This window comes from Oncorhynchus clarkii, chromosome 3 (genome assembly GCF_045791955.1).
Source record: "Oncorhynchus clarkii lewisi isolate Uvic-CL-2024 chromosome 3, UVic_Ocla_1.0, whole genome shotgun sequence".
Lineage (NCBI taxonomy): Eukaryota > Metazoa > Chordata > Actinopteri > Salmoniformes > Salmonidae > Oncorhynchus > Oncorhynchus clarkii.
In genome coordinates, this window is record NC_092149.1 from 37,981,486 (window position 1) to 38,003,455 (window position 21,970).

General features: G+C 43.6%; 2 protein-coding genes across 2 annotated transcripts in view; one reads left to right on the forward strand and one right to left on the reverse strand.

Moving 5' to 3' along the window:
- LOC139394669 (inhibitor of Bruton tyrosine kinase-like) overlaps positions 1-16,553 on the reverse strand; it is a 35,772-nt gene extending 19,219 nt beyond the window's left edge. Inside the window, exons 1-17 of the mRNA XM_071142763.1 lie at positions 16,388-16,553; positions 14,293-15,237; positions 12,628-12,724; positions 11,665-11,789; positions 8,870-8,980; positions 8,070-8,240; positions 7,674-7,791; positions 7,353-7,533; positions 5,051-5,174; positions 4,554-4,731; positions 4,077-4,230; positions 3,217-3,852; positions 1,467-1,553; positions 1,183-1,265; positions 854-891; positions 512-608; positions 72-173 (exon numbers count right to left, since the gene is read on the reverse strand). Coding sequence (XP_070998864.1) covers positions 72-173; positions 512-608; positions 854-891; positions 1,183-1,265; positions 1,467-1,553; positions 3,217-3,852; positions 4,077-4,230; positions 4,554-4,731; positions 5,051-5,174; positions 7,353-7,533; positions 7,674-7,791; positions 8,070-8,240; positions 8,870-8,980; positions 11,665-11,789; positions 12,628-12,724; positions 14,293-14,622 — 2,632 coding nt within the window. The 5' untranslated portion in view covers positions 14,623-15,237; positions 16,388-16,553. The remainder of the gene's footprint in view (positions 1-71; positions 174-511; positions 609-853; positions 892-1,182; positions 1,266-1,466; positions 1,554-3,216; positions 3,853-4,076; positions 4,231-4,553; positions 4,732-5,050; positions 5,175-7,352; positions 7,534-7,673; positions 7,792-8,069; positions 8,241-8,869; positions 8,981-11,664; positions 11,790-12,627; positions 12,725-14,292; positions 15,238-16,387) is intronic.
- Positions 16,554-20,178: 3,625 nt separating this feature from the next.
- On the forward strand, positions 20,179-21,694 carry LOC139405960 (trophoblast glycoprotein-like). Its single transcript, XM_071148417.1, has one exon. It carries the CDS (start codon positions 20,330-20,332, stop codon positions 21,464-21,466), a length of 1,137 nt encoding a protein of 378 aa, XP_071004518.1. The 5' UTR covers positions 20,179-20,329; the 3' UTR covers positions 21,467-21,694.
- Positions 21,695-21,970: the final 276 nt, after the last annotated feature.

Consider the following 21,970-nt stretch of genomic DNA (forward strand, 5'->3'; position numbering starts at 1 on the left):
GAGAGGAGGACAGAGGCATGGGAGGAGAGCAGAGAGGGCTAAGAGGACAGAGGGAAGATGAGAGGACATACGGTTCTCAGTGATGGCCACCTCACACATCTCCTTCAGTCGGGTGATGAGAAGCTGATCGGCCACCACCAACACGTTGCAGACAAACTCCACATTGAGAGACTCTGGAAGTGGATAGAGACAGACTTTTAGCTTCCAACTACCTTGTGCATCAAGATCAAAGTCAACATGAGATTCGTAAATATTATTAGGGGTAGCCACGTGGTAGACATATTTTTAACTCAATATTTATTTAATTTACTTATTTGACAGGGACAGTGCACATTTAGCAACATTACAGAGTCAATGTGTATGTACCCAAGTCAGCAAAAGAGCTCATTTCCATCCATAGTTCCAAAGCATTTTTCACTGAGTGTGTGTGTGTGTGTGTGTGTGTGTGTGTGTGTGTGTGTGTGTGTGTGTGTGTACAGGTTGTATATGCATGATCTGGTGTGTCCTGTACCTTTGATAGTGGGAGACTCGTCAGTGTAGACATATTCTAGGATGACCTGCAGTATCTCTGAGCTGGTGGGCATCTCTAGGGCACTACAAGAAGTGGCCTGTGGGGGGCACACAACAACTACATCACCATCACTGATCACAAGTAGCAGCACACTTACTCAAGCACAATGTGAGACAATGTTTTCAGAGCCAACGGTTACTTCTGGCAATATTAAAATTAAGCTTTAGTGTACAATGAGCAAGACCTCCAATTGCCAGCAACTAAAACAGATATTTTATCAATTGTAAAAACTAATATGGATTGATAAACATGAAATAAAATCAAAGACAAAACATAACATACCTCTATCCAGGGGTTCCCCAGCATACTGTGGAAGTACTCTGAAACACATGACATGTTTACAATAGAACTGCCACTAAGAAATATCCAAAAATCATCCCCCAGACACATCTTACTCCTTAATTAAAAATCATTTTCAATTGAGATTCTCCATTGAGCATGCTTTTAGTCCAGGGCTAGGTTTAATCTGTGTACCGAAAACTGGTCCCACGGCTTTAACAAATGACTGGCCAATCTAGTGTCAGATGTCTACAACCTTGAATAACCTAAACCCACAGTTCACCCCTCAAACTCCAAGAAACGCAACAATATGTTGACACATAGTAGCTCACCAAGTCTGGCACACAGCACACACTTGTGACAGGGGAACTCCTTGCCATCCTCAGACCTCAGAGTGACATCACAAAGGTAGGAGCTTGGGGGAGACAGAGATACAGCTTAGACGGGGAACAATATCTCCGCTTTGATATTTTACTACCCTGGTTTTCTGACAACGACACACACAACTGAATAGAGTCACAGAACATTGACTTGAATAGGAATGTCCATTCTAGTAATTACCTTTCTATGAACACAACATTGTCTCAGTTAATCTGCCACGTGGCAATTTACTCACCACTTTTTCTGGTTATATCGTGGCTTGTTGGCCGTCATCTTATGCACTACATTGATCTTCCCGTTGTCATACTGCACTCCATCCAAACTGTAATAAAATGTATTTAACAAAATACACTACGGGTTATAACATGTTAATAACACCCCCCCCCCACCAGGTCAATGCCAGTGTGAAAACCAATTAACATAAGACAACATTTCCATCAATTCAACAGAGTTTGACTTTTTTGTTGCATGGGCTGTGTCTCAAATCCAACACATCCGGCGATGTTGGTCTTCGGCATGTGCAATGGAAGGTGGCAGAGCTACAGCGGTGTTTGTCAGACCAGGAGACATGCCGAAAAATCGGTTCTCTCACAGTGTCCAAACGGTTGTGGCTAGAAACTATTTGAACAAAATGTGTTCATGGTTTTACTCTACAACACCCACAAGCTTCACAGGACTAGTCTCATGTCTCAAACCCAAACACTTCTGTCAAGTCCGAACTGTTTGAGCTACAAACTAAAAGGACCCCACCATCACAATTCTGAGACTCTTACAAACGTGTTCTCCGTTTTACTCTATGACGCCCACAAGCGTCACAAGACTCGTCTCAAGGTAACCCGGTAAAAAAAAATGAATTTAAATTAATAGGATTTTATGGGCCAAGGGTTACACATGAAACCTTCAGACACCTCAAACCATACTTCCTTTTGATACATTGTTGGACATTCGGTTGTGCCACGTATGAACATGTTATTCAATGCGTTTAAGGCTAATAGCAGAAGCCCAAATTCAATGTTTCATCAAATATTTGAAAAAATATACACCTACAGGGGTCCTAAAATCCCAAATCAGATAGCTAAATGACCCATGGTATGACCATCTTAAAAAACTATTATAGATATTAACAACCCCCCCCCCCCCCCCAACCCAAAGGATTAGGGGTTAAAAGCAAGACAAATAACAATAAACATGTCGTCCTCCACAAATGTAAAAAACAGCGAAGTGGTGTCTGAGATATCGCATGCGACTTACATACTATACTGTACGTATAGTTGATTAATAATGTGTAATTTTGTAAGCGCCGGATCTCTATGGCAAGGCGCATCCTTCACCCAAATTTCGTCAAAATCGGCCAGTGTTGACCGAGGTATCACGTGTTAGCTAGACTCATTACCCTGAGTATTTGTGCCAAATTTCATCACCCCGAGTCAAACAGATCAAGATATATAACATGTCCCTGTAACGGCGCCACCGTGTGGTCGATATGAATGTTCTTGCACATGAGTCTTGACAGTGTTTGCAAAATGTGTACAACTTTGTTAAAATACAAATATCCTTGATTGATTTATATAAATCTATGTGCCAAACCACACCCACGTGATTTTTTATTGGTCATGTTTCAGGTACTAGTTTAACAGTATTGCGTCGAGAGACCTTTTTCCATAGTTATCACATCGTCAGATCAGTCACTCGGTGCCAGAAGAGCAGCGTTTTTCCACAAAATGTAAAAATAACATGTGAGGTGCATGACCTTTCAAAGTCTGCATTTTCAATCACATGTTATAGCGCCACCATCTGGCCAATCAATATCATTTTGTAAATGCCAGCTCTCAATGGTAAGATGCATCATTCACCCAAGTTGTCAAAAATCGGGCCACTGCGGTCTGAGATATATCGCGTGTGACAAACATACGAACGGACCAACCCACAGTCCACTACCCGATTTCATCGTGGGGGACAACAATCATAACCAACTCAGTATTCACCGTGCCGACAGACTCCCCATGCCGAGCTTCTTGGCCACGCCCTGTAAGGTCTTGACCGGGTTGACTCTTCCTCCCTCTCCAGCTCCAGCCTTGCCTCCCTTGCCTTTTTTCCCAGGCTTGGTGCCCTTGCTTTTGGGCTTGTCTCCGTCCCCTTGGGCCGATGGAGTCAGCGAGCGGTACACTTCCAGGGCCAAGCGGTCCCTCAGGTTGCCCTCATGGAAGCCCAGGTCCTGCAGGCTGCTGATCAGCTGCTCCTGCTCCGGGTCCTGTTGATTCTGGTTCTGACCAAAGACTCGAGGCCGGTGGCCCTGCACCAGCAGATCACAGGAGTCGGTGTAGATGAACTTCAGGACGTGCTCCAGCATCTCAGGGCTCACCGTCTCCACCACCAGCAGGTCACAGCCCACCGCATCCTCGCTCCTCCTCACCTCCCCGTCTCCCTCCCCCCCGTCCGGCACCAGCTGCTTCCTGAAGAACTCGGACCTCATGGACAGGAGGTACTTGTGGGCGGGGAAGGTGCGGTCTCCAGCCTGCAGGGTCAAGTCGTGGATGCTGTCCGTCTCGTCTGCTTCCTCCAGCAGGCCCCGGAAGTGTTGGGAGAAGGAGGAGGGAGATACGCTGGGAATCTCAAACAGGCTGGGCGGGGGAAGGACAGAGATCAGACATTTTGTTCACGAATCAGGGTCATGTTCACTAGGCACGAAATGCTCCAAAACGTAGTTAAACAGGGATGTACTATCTGAACTTCCCAACAAACACTTATTGTTCATTTCAAAAACATTTTGTTACGGTGTGGCCTAATAAAGACGACACAGTTCAAATGTTTTAAAAAGGTGCGACAACACACAGAGGAACAGTACCTGGTTTTAGGGTCAGACTGCAGCACTCCAAAGTTGCGTCCCTTGGAGTCCATGGTGATGCTGACCGCACGGTGGACATAGGGGAGCTTCTCCAAGCGGATTCGCTCGTACACAGTTCCACCCTCTGGGTAACCACACACCTCCACACTCCCATCTAAAGCACACAGGGGAGAAATGCTTTAGTAAAATGACAAAACGCAGTGATTCTAACTTACTTCCCAATGATTCAAATCCAAAACAACTTCTGATTTATGCTGGGATGATAAACATCCTGAAGAACAGAGAAATAGTACACATTACTTACATTCAAGGGTGCAAAAGAGTACTTTTGAAGTCTTGTTTACTATTTTTCCATTCTTCATGAAGTTCATCATCCACCATACATGTAAACGAGGAAAGTGAAAGAACACTGGTTGTCCTCAGAAGTATCATTGTGTCGTCGCTGAGCTATGAGAGTAAACCATTTTCTCAACTCACCTTTCTTCTCCACGCTCTTCCTGTACTCTCCGTGCCACTGTCCGCTGAAGCCCTCCCCTTCCTGTGTGACAAACATCATGTTGTTCCTGCTCAGGGCGATGTCTGTAATGAACACCTGGCGCCCATATGCCCACCTGCATTGTCTCACCGAACCGCCCACTGAGCGCCAGCAGAAAACCTGACGGAGAGCGAGAAATCAATTCAATATCACTTTAGTAATCCAGAGGGACAATTAAAGGCATTGTCAGTCTTTGATGACAACAAATGCATAGAATAAACATAGATCACACAGATCAACACACATCATCATCCAAACAGAAAAAACTAAGTAATAAAGAACAGGATAAGATAAATCAATGGCTCAAATACATCAGCTTGAGGGGTGATCATATGGAGTGAATCGTTTGAACATGAAGAATCCACCAACAAAATGACTGTAGCTCGTCACCACTAAGTATTTGGTATTTTTCAATGTGTTGGACCCAGCTGGTCCTTACCCTCCCAGCTTCATCCAGGGCCAGGATGGCCACCTTCTCTCCCCCTCCCTCATTCAGGACCTGGGGGTCCACACGATGGTCCAGGCTGCCTCCGCTCACAAGGACCTTCCGGATGTTCAGTTGTCTGAAAGAGAAAAAAAAAATTGTACATATTTTTTTTTTTTTAAGAGCGAGTGACAGTAGAATGATCATCACATATCTCTCGCTCTCTCCTGTTAACCCTTTATTGTCTATGCCCTGTTTAAGCCAGGAGGGGGGTAACTACTAAGCTATATGGAATTGTTTTAAAAAGGTCATACCAAGGATCATTTTACTATTTGATTTTAAGACCCCTTGAAGTATAAAAAAAAAAAAAATCATAAATTTGCTAAACTTTCTAAAAACCTTTCAGATTATAAAAAAGAAGGTTACATCCATTTTAGAATAAAGCTGTAACGTAACAAAAGGTGGAAAAAGTCAAGTGTTTGAATAATTTTCTAATGGCACTATACATATACATACTTGTGTATGTATGTAGACACGCATACAAATTAGTGGACTCCGCCATTTCAGAACCACCCGTTGCCGACAGGTGTACAAAGTTGAGCATACAGACATGCAATCATCATTGACAAACATTGGCCTTACTGAAATGCTCAGTGACTCAACGTGCCACCGTCATAGGATGCCACCTTTCCAACAAATCAGTTGTCAAATTTCTGCACTGCTAGCGCTACCCCGGTCAACTGTAAGTCCTGTTACTGTGAAGTGGAAATGTCTCGGAGCAACAATGGTTCAGCCGCAAAGTGGTAGGCCACACAAGCTCACAGAACGGAACAGCGAGTGCTGAAGCACATAGCGTGTAAAAAATAGTCAGTCCTCGGTTGCAAAACTCACTACAGAGTTCCAAACTGCCTCTGGAAGCAACGTCAGCACAATAACTGTTCTTTGGGAGCTTCATGAAATGGGTTTCCATGGCCGAGCATCCGCACACAAGCCTAAGATCACCATGCGAAATGCCGAGCGTCGGCTGGAGTGGTGTAAAGCTCGCCACCATTGGACTCTGGAGCAGTGGAAACGCATTCTCTGGAGTGATGAATCACGCTTCACCATCTGGCAGTCCGACGGACACCAGGAGAACGCTACCTGCCCCAATGCATAGTGCCAACTGTAAAGATAGGTGGGGGAGAAATAATGGTCTGGGGCTGTTTTTCATGGTTCGGGCCACGCCCCTTAGTTCCAGTGAAGAGAAATCTTAACGCTACAGCATACAATGACATTCTAGACGATTCTGTGCTTCCAACTTTGTGGCAACATTTTGCGAAAGGCCCATTCCTGCTTCAGCATAACAATGACTCCGTGCACAAAACGAGGTCCATACAGAAATGGTTTGTCGGGATCGGTGTGAAAGAACTTGACTGGCCTGCAGAGAGCCCTGACCTCAACCCCATTGGACACCTTTGGGATGAATTAGAACGCTGAATGCGAGCCTGGCCTAATCGCACAACATCAGTGCCCGACCACACTAATGTTTGTGGCTGAATGGAAGCAAGTCCCCGCAGCAACTCTCCAACATCTAGTGGAAAGCCTTCCCAGAAGAGCGGAGGCTGTTTTAGCAGGGACCAACTCCATATTAATACCAATGATTTTGGAATGAGATGTTGGACGAGCAGGTGTCTACATACTTTTGGTCATGTAGTGTACTTTCATAAATGAGAGCAAAACAACCAACAAGTACGTGTTCATGAGTCTCACCTTGACACAGAGGGGTCATATTAGTATATAGCCCAAACTGTTCTGACGCTACAGACAGAAGTTGGGAGTTCGGCTGTACCGACTTCAGACGACGCTTGTGTGGGTCGCAGAGTAAACACCATCGTGTTCGTGAGACCCATATTTCCATCGAGTGGTCATAATAGTTTGTAGGCCAAACCGGTCGGGTGCTCCAGACCGATATTCAGGATGTCTCATGGTCTGACAAACTGCGCTCTAGCTCTGTCACCTTTCACCGCAAATGCAGAAGTGTTAAATAGGCGGATGCGGTGGATTGAGACACATCCAATGCAAAACAGATTTCTCTAGCTTAAAAGATAATTATTTTTAATGGGGATTTTTGTATTATGCTAATTCGATCAACCTTAGGTTAATGTCATCTCTCTCTCATAAAGAAAATGTTATTTGGAATTCGGTCAATTCAGGAAGTAAACTGAAATGTGTATTCATATTCTCCTCAATGAGAAACTGGAATTGCAGTTGACTTCCTGAGATGAAATGGAATTAACCGTGACCCTGGTAGTCACTTCTCCACTATCGGTATAGTCACCTGGATGCCAACTTCTTGCACAAATAGTCAGCTAGCAGGTAGACATCTCCCTTCTCTGTCACCACCAACGTTGCCCCATTACTGGCTACTGCCATGGCGATGGTGACGTCCTTGTGGTAGAGGGCAGACACCTGGCGAGGCGCGGTCACACACCTCTCACCGTTGGGGTCCAACAGGTAGCCTAAAGGTCAAAAGTCAACCATCACCACGTATAAAGTCATGGTAGGGGAATGATAGAGCATATCATTAGTTGCCTTGGCTTAACTTCAAAGTCATTGGAAACCAATGTTATGCTATGGTGTGCCAGTCATCATGACTTACCCAGCTGCCCTCCGTTCAGTCCCACTGTGTAGACAGCCTCCCTGGTCCACAGAACTGTGTGGAATCTCCCCGCTGCTACACCAATAACAGTCCTGCCTTTAAGGGTCTTGGAGAATACCTGCATCCCATTGGACAAGACCAACGTCAGTCAACAACCAATCCACACTAATTCAGCTTCCCTCAGATTCAAGTGTCTGCTGTGTACATGTTTGTCTTCTGATGCATTGGATTTATTCATGCAATTGTCATAAACACACACATATTGCTAAATGAGGCCCCGGGAGTTTTTTCCTTAGCTTGTCCTACTCCGCTAACGTGGTTAGGGACAACGCCCCATCTAGCTGCCTAGCTATGTAGTCTATGTGGGCACCATGCCTGGCCAGGTGTCTCTCTTACCTGTTTGGGCAGGTGGCTGGAGGCAGGCGGGGGAGCCAGTCCCAGCTGGTGGAAAGTGTTGAGGCCGAAGGTGTAGACATAGCCCTCCTCGGTCAGCACCACCGTGTGGTCCTTGGCTGCAGCCACCTGGGAGCAGTGATGAGACAGGAGCCCCTCCACCATCCGAGGAACCTGACAGATGATAAAAATCCACAGCCCTATTTCACTTTGAATAGTATGTTTTTTAAAATTTATATATCAAATACTTTGAACGTTTGCTTGAGCCTGCCCTGGAGTGCCTTCAAAAATGGGGCAATATTGAAGTTGACATTTTTAGGACGATTCCACTGGTTACATTGTGCCAGACAAGCTCAAACACATTTCAAAAAAAGTATTTCACACCAGGTTAACACAGGTTTAGCACAGGTGTGCAAATCAACCCCAGGTACACTCAGGGTGGAGTGATTACAGCTCATCAAGCTAGAAGCAGGTGAACAGAGTTAAACAGCCATACAGGAAGTAGCCTAGCAGTTAAGAGTGCTGGTCCAGTAACCAAAAGGTTGCTGGTTCGAATCACAGAGCCAATTGGGTGAAAAAACTGTCAATGTGCCCTTGAGAAAGGCACTTAACCCTAATTGCTCCTGGGTCGCTGTCAATAATGGCTGATCCCTGGTCATGACCCCCTCTCGAAGGGTGTCTCAGGGGGAGTGGGATATGCAAAATAAAAATACAAAATAAAAATCCAATTCACACATGGGTAGAAAATACACTTTATGTGACCAATAAAATTTGATAGGTCAGATACAATATAGTATTCTCACCAGATATGTCTGTTCGTCCCCGTGTCCCAGCCGACCTCCCTGCCCGTGTCCACATGTATACACCTGCCCCTTCTGAGACAGGAACACTGAGTGGAACTTACACAGCACCACCTGAGAGGAAAGGAAACACATTTTTGGGGGTAATCAATAATGTAGGTCTATTCAGTGAGACAATTTTGCTCCACTGTCAAATTCTCATCACAAGAACTCAAAGAAAAAGACCGCAGCATGTTTGATTGATTGTTGATTGATTTCCGTGGCCAAACTAAGCCCTCTCGTAGTAATAGTCAAATAGTGGTGGTACTATAGGCCGGGGCACAAGTGGAAAAGTAAACATCATTACTAATGCATTGTCCCCTCCAGCTCTCAATAGGGCGAAGGGGATGTTTCCCCGATGTATCACATTGATAACGAGACAGCCCCACACACATACCCGGCTCATTTAATTAAAGCATGTCATACTGGGATAAATATTTAACCCCTAGCACCTGTTGGACTGTGGGCAGGTTGCACTGAGGACAAAGGCTCTGCCTCCATGTAGGGGTACCAGTAGGTCACTGAGAGGTCTTGAAATGGGATCTGCTCCCCACTGAGCAAAGGTCATGAAAATGCACAGGTCATGAAAATGTGTATAAAATGTAGACGCTAAACAGCAACCTGCCATAGGACAATAATGAAACTTAGATCAACTCAAAAGTTGGGTCATTACCTTTCAATATTACATCGGATATAGCTATAACGTATCTAACCCAAAGACTTCAGTCAAAATCTGTACTTAACTAGGAATGCATGCCACCCTATGACATCATGAGCTGTAGCAGAGCACGAGAGCTGATGATGTCATAGGAATGAATTCCCTAGCATAGCTCCCTGTGAAAAGGTCCTTCCTGTCAAGAGTCTAAATAACCGCTGGAAACCACAGTTCTAACCATAGTCAGGGCCTACATCTCCACAAAATGACCTCATAGATCTCTACAACATTACCTAAAAAACAAAGTTATCTTACAAGGTTTCTTCCTCAGACCTCTCAGCACCATCTATACCAGTGATGGATTCTGGGTTCTAACTCCTAAACTTGGAATAGGGTTAATTATCAGGTATCATACTGAAATATTGAGTGCTTAGGTTTAGAGGGTCTACACCAGAAGTTAATGGTTATCTGTAGGAGGAAGATGTATGAGGGGTGCAATTAAGCTTGGAATGTGCCGAGTACAGGGGAAACGATCACGTGGCAGCACTGATATACCTTTCATAGTGTTCTTACGCTGATAATTAGAACACCAGGGATCGTCAACTAGATTCAGCCGCGGCCCAATATGTTTTTGAGCGGATGTTCAGGGGCCGGAACCTAATTACAAATAATATGTAGACCGCAAATTGACCGCAAGAAGCCCAAACAGATAATGTTTGACTAAAACAATCATTTCAAACCTTGCTTAAATTTGTATACGATCACATCTCTCTATTATGCACCAGAATACTTGGAACAGATTTATTAAAATTAAAATCACTTGGAGCCGATTTCCTGCTGTTTTTACAGTCTTATGTCCAACAATGAAAATATATATTTTTTTCCCTCCAAAAACTAGGGGGCCAAATGAAACAATGGGCCACAAGTTGGGGAACCCTGCTCTGTACTAAAGAAAGAGAGACTGGGCAGTAACACAGGTGCTGTCTGGTGCCAATACCCTTAATCACACTAAGGGCCTCCACATGGCCATCAGGGACACTGTAGAGGGGACCGCACATAAGGCCAACGTGGGTTTAACCATGCAGAGCTGGGCTAGACAAAGCCAGACACAGAACCCAAGCCCAGTGCACCTGTCCTACTCCTCTCAGTCATTCACCCTCTCACTAAAAAGGAGCTTAGAATTTATATTTCAATTTCTAAAACCCCCAAATCCATAGTGATAGGAGGACAATGATGTCAGTCAGTGTTTCCCCGGTATTCATTTAGTAGCGGCGCATTGCCTCTAAACTGTTGCCACCACAGCAACGAAAAAAAGGGACAGTAAAAATATATATATAGCGATGCTAGTGATAACTGTCTTCTGGTAGATGTAAAGGCTTTCCCCAAAACATACTCAACTATATGTTAAGTTAAAAGTAGCCTATGCCTACCTGGTAGAATGATTTCATGATTATTTGCATCAATCCAGTGGGCATTTGTTTTGCCAACTCCATCACGTGTGCTACAGAAAAACACTGCAAACTAAAACAGTGCTAGGTGCATGTGTACTTGAATTAAAAGGTAACTACACATAAGACAGACTTCAAAAGTGGTCTCCTGATGTGATTTTAGCTTCGTTACAAGAGAGCTACATAATAGCCAGTTACCATTGCTGTGATTTTACCCCTTATACCGTACACAACCACCCAATAAGAACAATGCCAACTTATACGAACACCTTTGTTTCCTAGTTCCTACCCATGCCCGTTGTTCCCAGGAGAACAGCCTGTAGTGAGGGAATATCCCAGGAGGGGGTCTGTTTTGCAGGGGTGGGGGGGCTGTTATCCAGGAGACCCAAACGGGACAACCGTGTTTACATAAGCATTGTTGTGATGGATCCCCCTGGTGAGCCATATATTGACGCCAAGTCTGTGTGGAGGGAGGAGGCCCCAGGAGACTAGGATGTTAAAGGTGGGGAAGCCCTATCATGACTCATGTGACTATCTAATAGCTGGTGGCAAACAGAGGCAGAACACCTCCCCTTTAAGAGGAAAGGAACAGAGCGTAGACTGAAAATAATTAAAGAGAACAGTTATTGGATCTCTATAGTAGTCAGTTTGTTTACCTGTTTGATGTAAACCCTGGTACGGGCAAACAGATCCACAATCTCCGGGTGATGCCTGCTCTCCTGGTTCCCGTGCCCCAGACTGAAATTGGTGTTGTTCCCCCAGGTATAAACCTCAGTGGGGTCTGAGAGAGAGAAAACAAAAGTTACAAAACAATGTTTGTCACAGCCAAGTCTAGTGATGCACCAATATCACATTTTTGGCCAATACCGATATTTTCCTTGCCAACAAAACCCGATACCGATAATTAAAATTTTAGCGGCCTTAAGCATTCTAGTACAGTTAAATAGTTAACACACACACACACGGAAGCAGCGGTCTAAGGCACTGTATCTCAGTGCAAGAAGCTTCACTACAGTCCCTGGGTCAAATCCAGGCTGTATCACATCTGGCCGTGATTGGGAGTCCCATAGGGTTGCGCAAAATTAGCCCAGCGTGGTCCAGGCCCTCATTGTAAATTTGTTCTTAACTGACTTGCCTAGTTAAATAAAGGTTACACACACCACACTGACCAAAAAGTTAATTTGTTGGCATTTACGTATGTCCCCATTACCAGTAAAACATAATCAAAACCCATTTCTTTCACTTACTTGCTGTGCCATTTTGTTGTTAATTTATTCACTCGTTTCATTCTCCAACAGGATTTCTACAGAACGTCGTTTGGGTCTTTGCGTGTCAAAAAAGAGACACGTCACATAACGACAATCTGTTTCAGTAGCTATAGTTAGCTAGCGTCGGCCGATACCGATGCTGGCATTTTTAGCTAATATCGTCCGATTCCGATATGTTCACCGATATATCGTGCATCCCTAGCCAAGACTTCCAACACTATTTTCTACAGATAAACGACAACGATTGACAGCCGTCTTTACTATGTGCTTTAAAGAAACATCCGCCTTTTCACTTTTTAGTCATGCATTGTCTAAATGAGAGATAGATATGAAACGATAAGCGATCCTCACCCGTCTTCGTAAACACCACGTGTGCTGGCCTGTCCTTCATGGTTAAGTCCAGGACAGAGAGGCCCTCCTTATCCTGGGTGGAGAGAATGCCACCATGCTGCAACACAGAAGCACCATTCTAGACTAGGGCCAGTATACTATTTCCCTATAACTACATCTAGCTGTAAGTGATGTAGCGGTTAAGAATAGAGTAGCAATCATTTAAAGTGGCAAGAAAAAGTATGTGAACCCTATGGAACTACCACGATTTCTGCATAAATTGGTACTAAAATTTGATCCGATTTTCATCTAAGTCACAACAATATGCAAACACAATGTGCTAAAACTAATAACACACATTATTGTATGTCTTGTCTATATTGAAAACATAATTTAAACATTTAAAACAGGTTGGAAAGAGTATGTGAAATCCTAGGCGAATAACTTCTCCAAAAGCTAATTGGAGTCAGGAGTCAGCTAACCTGGAGCACAATCAATGAGACGAGATTAGAGATGTTGGTTAGAGCTGCCCTGCCCTGTAAAAAAAAGACAAAATTTGAGTTTGCGATTTACAAGAGGCATTGCCTGATGTGAACCATGCCTCGAACAAAAGAGATCTCAGAAGACCTAAGACAAAGAATGATTGACTTGCATAAAGCTGTAAAGGGTTACAAAAGTATCTCAAAGCCTTGATGTTCATCAGTCCATGGTTAGAAAAATAGTCTATAAATGGAGAAAGTTCAGCACTGTTGCTTCTCTAATTAGAAGTGGCCGTCCTGCAAAGATGACTGCAAAATGAGGTTAAGAAGAATCCCAGAGTGTCAGCTAAAGACTTACAGAAGTCTCTGGAACATGCTAACATCTCTTTTGATGAGTCCACAATACGTAAAACACTAAACAAGAATGGTGTTCATGGGAGGACACCACGGAAGAAGCCACTGCTGTCCAAAAAAAAACATCGCTGCACATCTGACGTTTGCAAAAAAGCACCTGGATGTTCCACAGCCCTACTGGCAAAATATTCTATGGCCAGATGAAACTAAAGTTGAGTTGTTTGGAAGGAACACAGAGCATTGTGTGGAGAAAAAAAAAAAAAAAAGAGCACAGCACACCAATACCAGAACCATTCCCCAACTGTAAAGTTACTAAAGTACGGTGGAGGGAGCATCATGGTTTGGGACTGCTTTGCTGCCTCAGGGCCTGGACAGCTTGCTATTGTCAACAGAAAAATGAAGTCCCAAGTTTATCAAGACATTTTGCAGGGCCATCTGTCTGCCAATTGAAGCTCAATAGAATTGGGTGATGCAACAGGACAACGACACAAAACAAACAAAATCAACAACAAAATACTGACCTCAACCTGATTGAGATGCTGTGGCATGACCTCAAGAGAGCGGTTCACACCAGACATCCCAAGAAAATTTCTGAACTGAAACGGTTTTGTTAAGAGGAATTGTCCAAAATTCTTCCTGACCGTTGTGCAGGTCTGATCCGCAACTACAGAAAACATTTGGTTGAGGTTATTGCTGGCAAAGGAGGGTCAACCAGTTATAAAAGGTTTCACATACTTTTTCAAAATTCCAGGAAATACAAAAAGGGTTCACATACTTTTTCTTGCCCCTGTATGTAGAGGCCAAAGGAGGCCCAGTCATCTAAACATTAGTTCTGAATCAGAGGGAGACTCACCTTAATGAGTGACATGAGGCAGTGAATGTGTCCGTAGAAGACACTGCGGTGCAGGGCGGTCCAGCCAGACTCCTTGTCCTTCACCATGAGGTCAGGGCTCTTGCTCTCCAGCATCCACTCCAGCAGGGCCCTCTTGCCCAGTGAGGCGGCCAGGTGCAGGGCCGTGCGACCGAAGGCATCCCTCAGTGTGGCTGCGTTGTGGCAGTGGGCGTTGAGGAAGGCCCGCAGGCTCCCCTCTGAACCCCGCGTCAGCGCCGCCACCACTTCATCTGCATGCCGCACGGAGCGGCATTTTGGCGTGCAGTCCGGGTTTGCCATCACCACGCTCATCCTGAGAGACTTCTAAACTTTGCAGTAAACTCCCCGCTCTAAAGCAGCAAACTTACCCAGTCACGGAGACCCTGCTCCCCCACTACCAACTCTAAAACAAACACTGAAACAGCAACAAACCCTAAGAGAATGCTTTAGGTCAAGTCAATGTGACTTTGAAATTATAATGTTTTGTAAGTAGCTGCTCTCTGAAGAAAATAGAAAAAGGTGGGAGATTGTTATGGGGTGCTAGAATTGTGCTTGTGTTGAGATTCCACCGCACCCTAGCAACCCCATGGCCTTGTTTTAGGTCATCTTAGTCCACCATGTAGACCCAAAGCTCAACACAACCAAATGTGTTAGAAACATACAATGGCATCAGGAATTCAATAAACGTATATATAAATTCTACACTTATATAAAATAAAATACAAATATACTATAAATATATTACAAAAAAATATTCTCTCCTTTTCTAACTTCAAAAAATATATACACAATATTTTACAAAAGGCAGGTTCAATAACCCTCCAGAAAGTCCCTTCAAATAGTCCATCAAAATTGAGGGGAAAGACCCCCTTTCCCCCCCAAAAACACACAAAACCCTTCTCAAAACTCCATAATTGTATTGGGAACCTGGGGAATAAAGGGTGGACAAAGTCATTAGTTGTAAAACACTGGAAGCACATGCAAGGTAGAGAAAACAACTGGATTCATAGCTACACAACATAAACCTGGCATGTACTAAAAGTCTGTCCACAATGCCACAGAACAGGCCTATTCAAAGTGCCAAGAACAAATGCATGCTCTGGAAAATCCAACGTACCCATCTTGCTCTTTAACTGTACTATGCTATATGGCTTGCTAGGTTTTAACCGTTTAATCTATGTTGAAAGGTCAACAGAGGTCAGAGTGCAGTTCAGCACCCCAGATAGGCAGGGACAGCCAACAAGGATCAATTGACTTGACCCTACTATACCTATAATATTAGTCCAGCTAAGCTATGTCTATTGACTCCAGGCCAAAAATACTGCACAAAAGTTTTATTAACACGAAAAAAAATAGGAACATACAACAGTTTGAAACTGACTGTTTTCACAACATGCACAGCTTGGAGTTATGAAAGTGAAAAACATGTTTTTAGATATAATAAAAAAGGTATTTAAATAAAGATGCATTGGTCTGCAAAATACCTGTCAGATGTATGGTGTGCATTAAATGTCCACGGTGTAGTTAACATAGCTAACATATGTTGATTAGCTACGTAGCGAAGTTAGTAGCGGATCCAGTCGTTGCTGCTTCCATCTAGCATACTTGCTACTTAGTACAACTATGTTATAACTAGTTAGCTGACGTTAAGTCTCTTAGGAGACTAGCACCAGACATTAGGCCTACAATTTTTTTACTCACTGGGCAGCTAGCTACAATGTAATCCAGTGGTATTACAACTAGTTATATGCATGTACACCATGATTTAACAGTTTCCTACAAGAGAATGAAGCGTTCATTCTCTAAATCCTGGCTAGTTACCTACTACATTGACAGCTAGCGAGCATTTGAACTTGGCTAACTGTAAATTAGCTACAAACCATTAACATATTGGACAATCTCAAATACTTTAATCCAAATAAAACTTGTTATATACGTATTGTTGGCTTGTTACCCTGATGTGACCATCGAGATCTGAATGATGCTACTGACACATCATCGCTAAACTCAGTTAAATTAGCAATGCTAGCGAGTTGCAGTGAAAATAGATTGCCACGATCACATTTCGCTTTCTCACCTGCCGCTAGATGAAGACGAAAGTGGTGATGAAGCTTGCTCCAACGGTACACACCGACTGTGTCATCTTTTCAAAAATATACATCGCTAAAAGCTCTTATTAAACCTGGATATTTGGCCAGAACAAACCTACTCCGCAGTTATGTAAGGATCCAAAAAAGGAGGGTGGCTGGGTAACACGGCGACTTCTGATTGGTTGAGAGATCTTGCAATCCCGTTTTCAATTGGACAGTGTCATTGCGTCATCGTGAAATTACCATACGAAAGTCTGATCGAGACCTCAGAGGTCTGGTTGCATTTGTCAATGTCAAAAGGTTGCTGGATCGAATCCCTGAGCTGACGTGATAAAAATGTCTCGTTCTGTCCCTGAACAAGGCAGTTAACCCACTGTTCCCTGGTAGGCTGTCATTGTAAATAATAATTTGTTCTTAACTGACTTGCCTGGATAAATAAATGTTGTTGTTTTTTAAGGACAGACATGTATTTGTTTGAAATCTATCACTAGATGATTTTATTTCATAGAGACAAACAATCACATTTTGTTGCAAAACGAGATACAATACATGCCCAAAAGTATGTGGACAACCTTTCAAATTAATGAATTTGGCTATTTCAGCCATACCCGTTGCTGACAGGTGTATAAAATTGAGCACACAGCCATGCAATCTCTATAGACAAACATTAGCAGTGGAATGGCCTTACTGAAGAGATTAGTGACTTTGAATGTGGCACCGCCATAGGATGCCAGCTTTCCAACAAGTCAGTTCCTCAAGTTTATGCCCTGCTAGACTGCCCTGGTTAACTGTAAGTCCTGTTATTGTGAAGTGGAAACTTCTAGGGGCAACAAAGGTTTAGCCGCGAAGTGGTAGGACACACAAGCTCACAGAATGGGACCGACAAGTACTGAAGCATAAAGCATGTAAAAAATAATCTTTCCTCAGTTGCGACACTCACTACCGATTTCCAAACTGCTTCTGAAAGCAACGTCAGCACAAGAACTGTTCGTCAAGAGATTCATGAAATGGGTTTACATGGCCGAGCATCCACACACAAGCCTAACATCACCATGTGCAATGCCCCACGTGGACTCTGGAGCAGTGGAAATGCGTTCTCTGGGGTGATAAATCACGCTTTACCACCTGGCAGTCCGACGGTCCAGGTTTGGCTGATGCTAAGAGAACGCTACCTGCCCGAATGTTTGGTGGAGGAGGAATAATGGTCTGGGGGTGTTTTTCAAGGTTCGGGCTATGCCCCTTAATTCCAGTGAAGGGAAATCTAAATGCTACAGCATAAAATTATATTCTAGACAATTCTGTGTCTTCTATCTTTGTGGCAACAGTTTGCGAAAGGCCCTTTCCAGTTTTAGCATGACAATGCCCCCGTGCACAAAGCGAGGTCCATACAGAAATGGTCAGTCGAGATTGGTGTGGAATAACTTGACTGGCCTGCACAGAGCACTGACCTCAACCCCATCAAACACCTTTGGGATGAATTGGAAGGTCGACTGCGAGCCAGGCCAAATCGCCCAACTTCAGTGCCCGACCTCACTAATGCTCTTGTGGCTGAATGGAAGGAAGTCCCCGCAGCAATGTTCCAACATCTAGTGGAAATCCTTCCCAGAAAAAAAATTGCCTATATTTAACAGTCATATGAGATCTGGGCTCTGGTCACATGTAGTGTACAATACAGCGAATAGGGTGCTACTTGGGACGAGGCCAACTAAACGCTATAGCATGAGGCTACATTTATTATGGATAGCATTTACATATTAAATATACAGGATACAAACATTCTATTCCAGTTAAACAATGGGATATATATAGCATTTTGCAACAAAAAACAACAACATTTTAATACACATCTAAAATCTATGAATTAAAAATCAGTCAAATTTGTCACACACATAAAGGTACACATAAGCATTTATTTCTGATGAAAAAACACAAATGTGGAAAAATTGGTGGATATTAAACCGTTTTGGAAATAAACTATTTTCATGCTGCTCTCCTTTATTTGGACCAGATTAAGTTTGGACATGGAACCGGAAGATCCTGGTGACCAGCAGTTTAGCTATTTTAAAAGGGGATACGTTTCTCTTATGTAATTACAAAAACATTACAGTGGATCACTAAAAATGATGTTAATAGATGATTATCAATTTACATTTTAATAGAATGTTGTTACAAGAGTAATTACAGTGCAGGTAGCCTAACGGTTAAGAGCGTTGGGCCAGTAACCAAGAGGTCACTGGTTTGAATCCTTTAGCTGACTAGGTGAAAAATCTGTTGATGTGCCCTTGATCAAGGCACTTAGCCCTAATTGCTACAGTAAGTCGCTTTGGATAAGAGCGTCTGCTAAATGACGTCCATGTAACTACATGTATAAGAACATGAAATTGACTGTGTAAACCGATGTACTGTCTCTCTCAAACACACACACACACGCAGCCTTCTTCACACTAACAGCAGTGCTTGGTTTCTCTCCAACCCAGAACTTCATCAGTGTTATGCCCTGGACCCAGGGGACTATGTGCTCCTCTTCAATCAATTAGGATTATATATCGGCTGTTAACTAATCTAAATTAATGATAACTGTCTAAATTAACACATGTACTGTATGGCCGTGCTGTCGGGTGAGGGGGATCTAGTACACTAATTTTGTGGGACAAAAAATATAGTAATATTTTATAAATTATTATATATTTTTTGTTTATTTATCTGCAGCACCATCAGCACCCCTATTTCCCATGGCTATGCGTACATGTTACTGCTGGCTATTTAAAATAAATTGCAGCCCAGTAGGCTATAGTACATTAAACCACCCACATTAGCTTTCGATTGTCATTCCCCTCTAAAAGCACACAATAGCCTAAGTGAGGAAGTGCATTACACAACAAGTGATGGATTTTCATTTGACAATAATCTTTCAATCGAAACATAAAGTCTGAGACTAATGGGTTCTTGTGTTCTGAGGTTTAAAATTGCATTCCCTTAGCTCTCCAGCACATTGGCTGAGTGGCCCTGATATCTACAATGTATCTGAGATGTAATTTACGATATTAAATCATATGCAATACTTGTTTACAGTTTTCTAATAATTGAGTACAGTTGATGATGCATTTGATTTTGGATCGAATACCTGTCATTAGATTAGACCAGGCTACTTCAGCTATGAAGCGGTGGTTTATTTTGGCGCACACCCATGTCATTTTCTTGACCACAGTGAAATGCCCAATAGAGACTGCGCATAGTGTGATTGTGTATGCATTTAAATAAATAAAGGAAACAAGAAATGTGAGCAATAACAAGGATATATAACTAATGTTTCATTTGTTGGACTACAACATCCGTTTACTGAAGTTTCCTTGCTCACCCGTTGTAATTTAACATGGTATAGCCCTCGCAGTGGTTTGTGCGGCTGCGGACTAATTTTCTCATACTCCACTTGGAGAAGAGTGTGTTCAGTTGATTCGAGGGAAGCAGTGTTGGACCAAGTGTGTGCACAGATGCTTTTGTTGTATCGTGTGTTCTGGGCGTTATTGGTAAATCTCCTCGAAATCTAATGGCTGTTTACGCACTTCACTTCAAAGGTTGACTCGAATATATTTGAGGGAGAACGGTGCGATCAAACGAACTGCAAGCGGATTTGAAAGCCCCCACTAACACGAGGATCATGGTGAGAGACTTGATTAGCAACCGAAACTTTTCTCTGCGTGTAAATGTATTGCGAGGATGCTGTTTAGCTAATGAATGTAGCCGTTGCCTCCCAGTTTCAATCGGAAGTAGAGCTATTTCCCGGAAAAAGGTTGAAAAGTAGCCTTTTCCACGTGGAGGACAGGAACTTGAACGTGGATTGACTCGGGGAGAAAAAAAACATTTGTGCACTGTAATAAGCACTGTGCTTCGTTTCATCTATCAGATTCATTGGAACCACAGGTGAAAAAATGCGTTTTGTGAGCTCATTGTTATGTTGTAAACTTGAAGAATCCCGGGAAAATACGACTCTGCTTCGTTTGTGGTTTTTCTTTGCCATCCTTGTTTCAGATTCAGCCTGTCCTGACAAATGCGTCTGTTTCACATCCACGGTAAAATGTGTGAACCAGGGCTTATTCATGGTTCCGCAACCATTGCCAGCAAACACTAAAACCCTGTTTATTACTGGGAACAACATTTCTCATCTCACAGCTGGGTCTTTCCCTGTGCCTCTTGAGCAGTTAACAGACTTGTATCTCACGGGAAACCAGGTGGAGCTGGTGGGCCACAATGTATTAAACAACTTGCCAAATCTCAGACTGCTAGACTTGAGTAACAACAGGATTCTGAATTTTAGTGCTCAAGCCTTCCCTGATTACAACAAACTGCTGGATCTGAACCTCAGCAGGGCTTTTTACAACCATTCTTTCATGGATGAGCTCTTCAGCCTGCTACGGAGTGGCGGAGCCCTTCAACTTACCCGCTTAGACCTGTCTAACAATGACCTGGTTGTCCTCCCTGAGGGCATGTTCTCCCACCTCCCCAACCTCACCATCCTCAACCTACAAAACAACTCCCTCATTTTCATCCGGAACGGGACGCTGAGTGTTCCTCCGCTCCGTGAGCTAGACTTGAGGGACAATGCCCTGAGGCAACTACCCAACACTACACTGATGGACTTCAGCCTCAAGCCTGGGCTTCAGGTGCATCTGGCAGGGAACCCTTGGCTCTGTGACTGCAATATTGAGGACCTTGTGGCCTGGCTGAGGAGCTCCGAGCAGGTCACAGACAAGCAGAATATGACCTGTTCTGACCCTGAGGTTCTGCGGCAGTTACCGTTGCTCCAGATAGAGGACTTGGAGTTGGAGTGTACCTTTTCAGGTGAAATGAAAAGTGTGCTGGAGACCTCGTATGTCTTCCTGGGCATGGTGCTGGCCTTGATCGGAGTGATATTTCTGCTGGTCCTCTACCTCAACAGGAAGGGGATAAAGCGTTGGATATACAATATTCGGGACGCGTGCAGGGACCACATGGAGGGCTACCATTACAGGTATGAGATCAGCTCGGACCCCAGGTTGGCCAACCTCAGTCTCAACTCCGACATTTAAGAGGACCGCTATGTGAGCCAGGGCCCCACAGTGACTGAGGCATTATGACTTGTCAAGAGCAGGATATGCATGAGTATCTCTGTAGTTCCGGGGGGCTCCGGCCTGCAACCCCCCCCAATAGTACTGTCCAGACTTCTACACCAGTCATGACTCTTAGTAGCCTCAGTCATGACGACCCACAATCTGCCACCACGCATGCCCTTGGCCCCTGCAATGCAGTGTCTATTTGTTTTTACACCTTTTCATGTAGATCAACGTTCCATGGACTGAGAATCATGACTCAGATGGGGTTTGTGAGAGGGCTCTATGTAATATAAAATGTTCCCTTCCTTGAGCAAAAGAGGATGGTACGTAAAACTCCCAACTAAACAGACTTATTTTGACTGGTAGTAACTAGGCTATATACATAGGATATATATATCCTTTCTGCTGGTTATATTTTAAACACTTTTTTGTTTCTACTTTCCTCCCACTGCACAGTATTGCTATGCTTGTTTAGTTGTA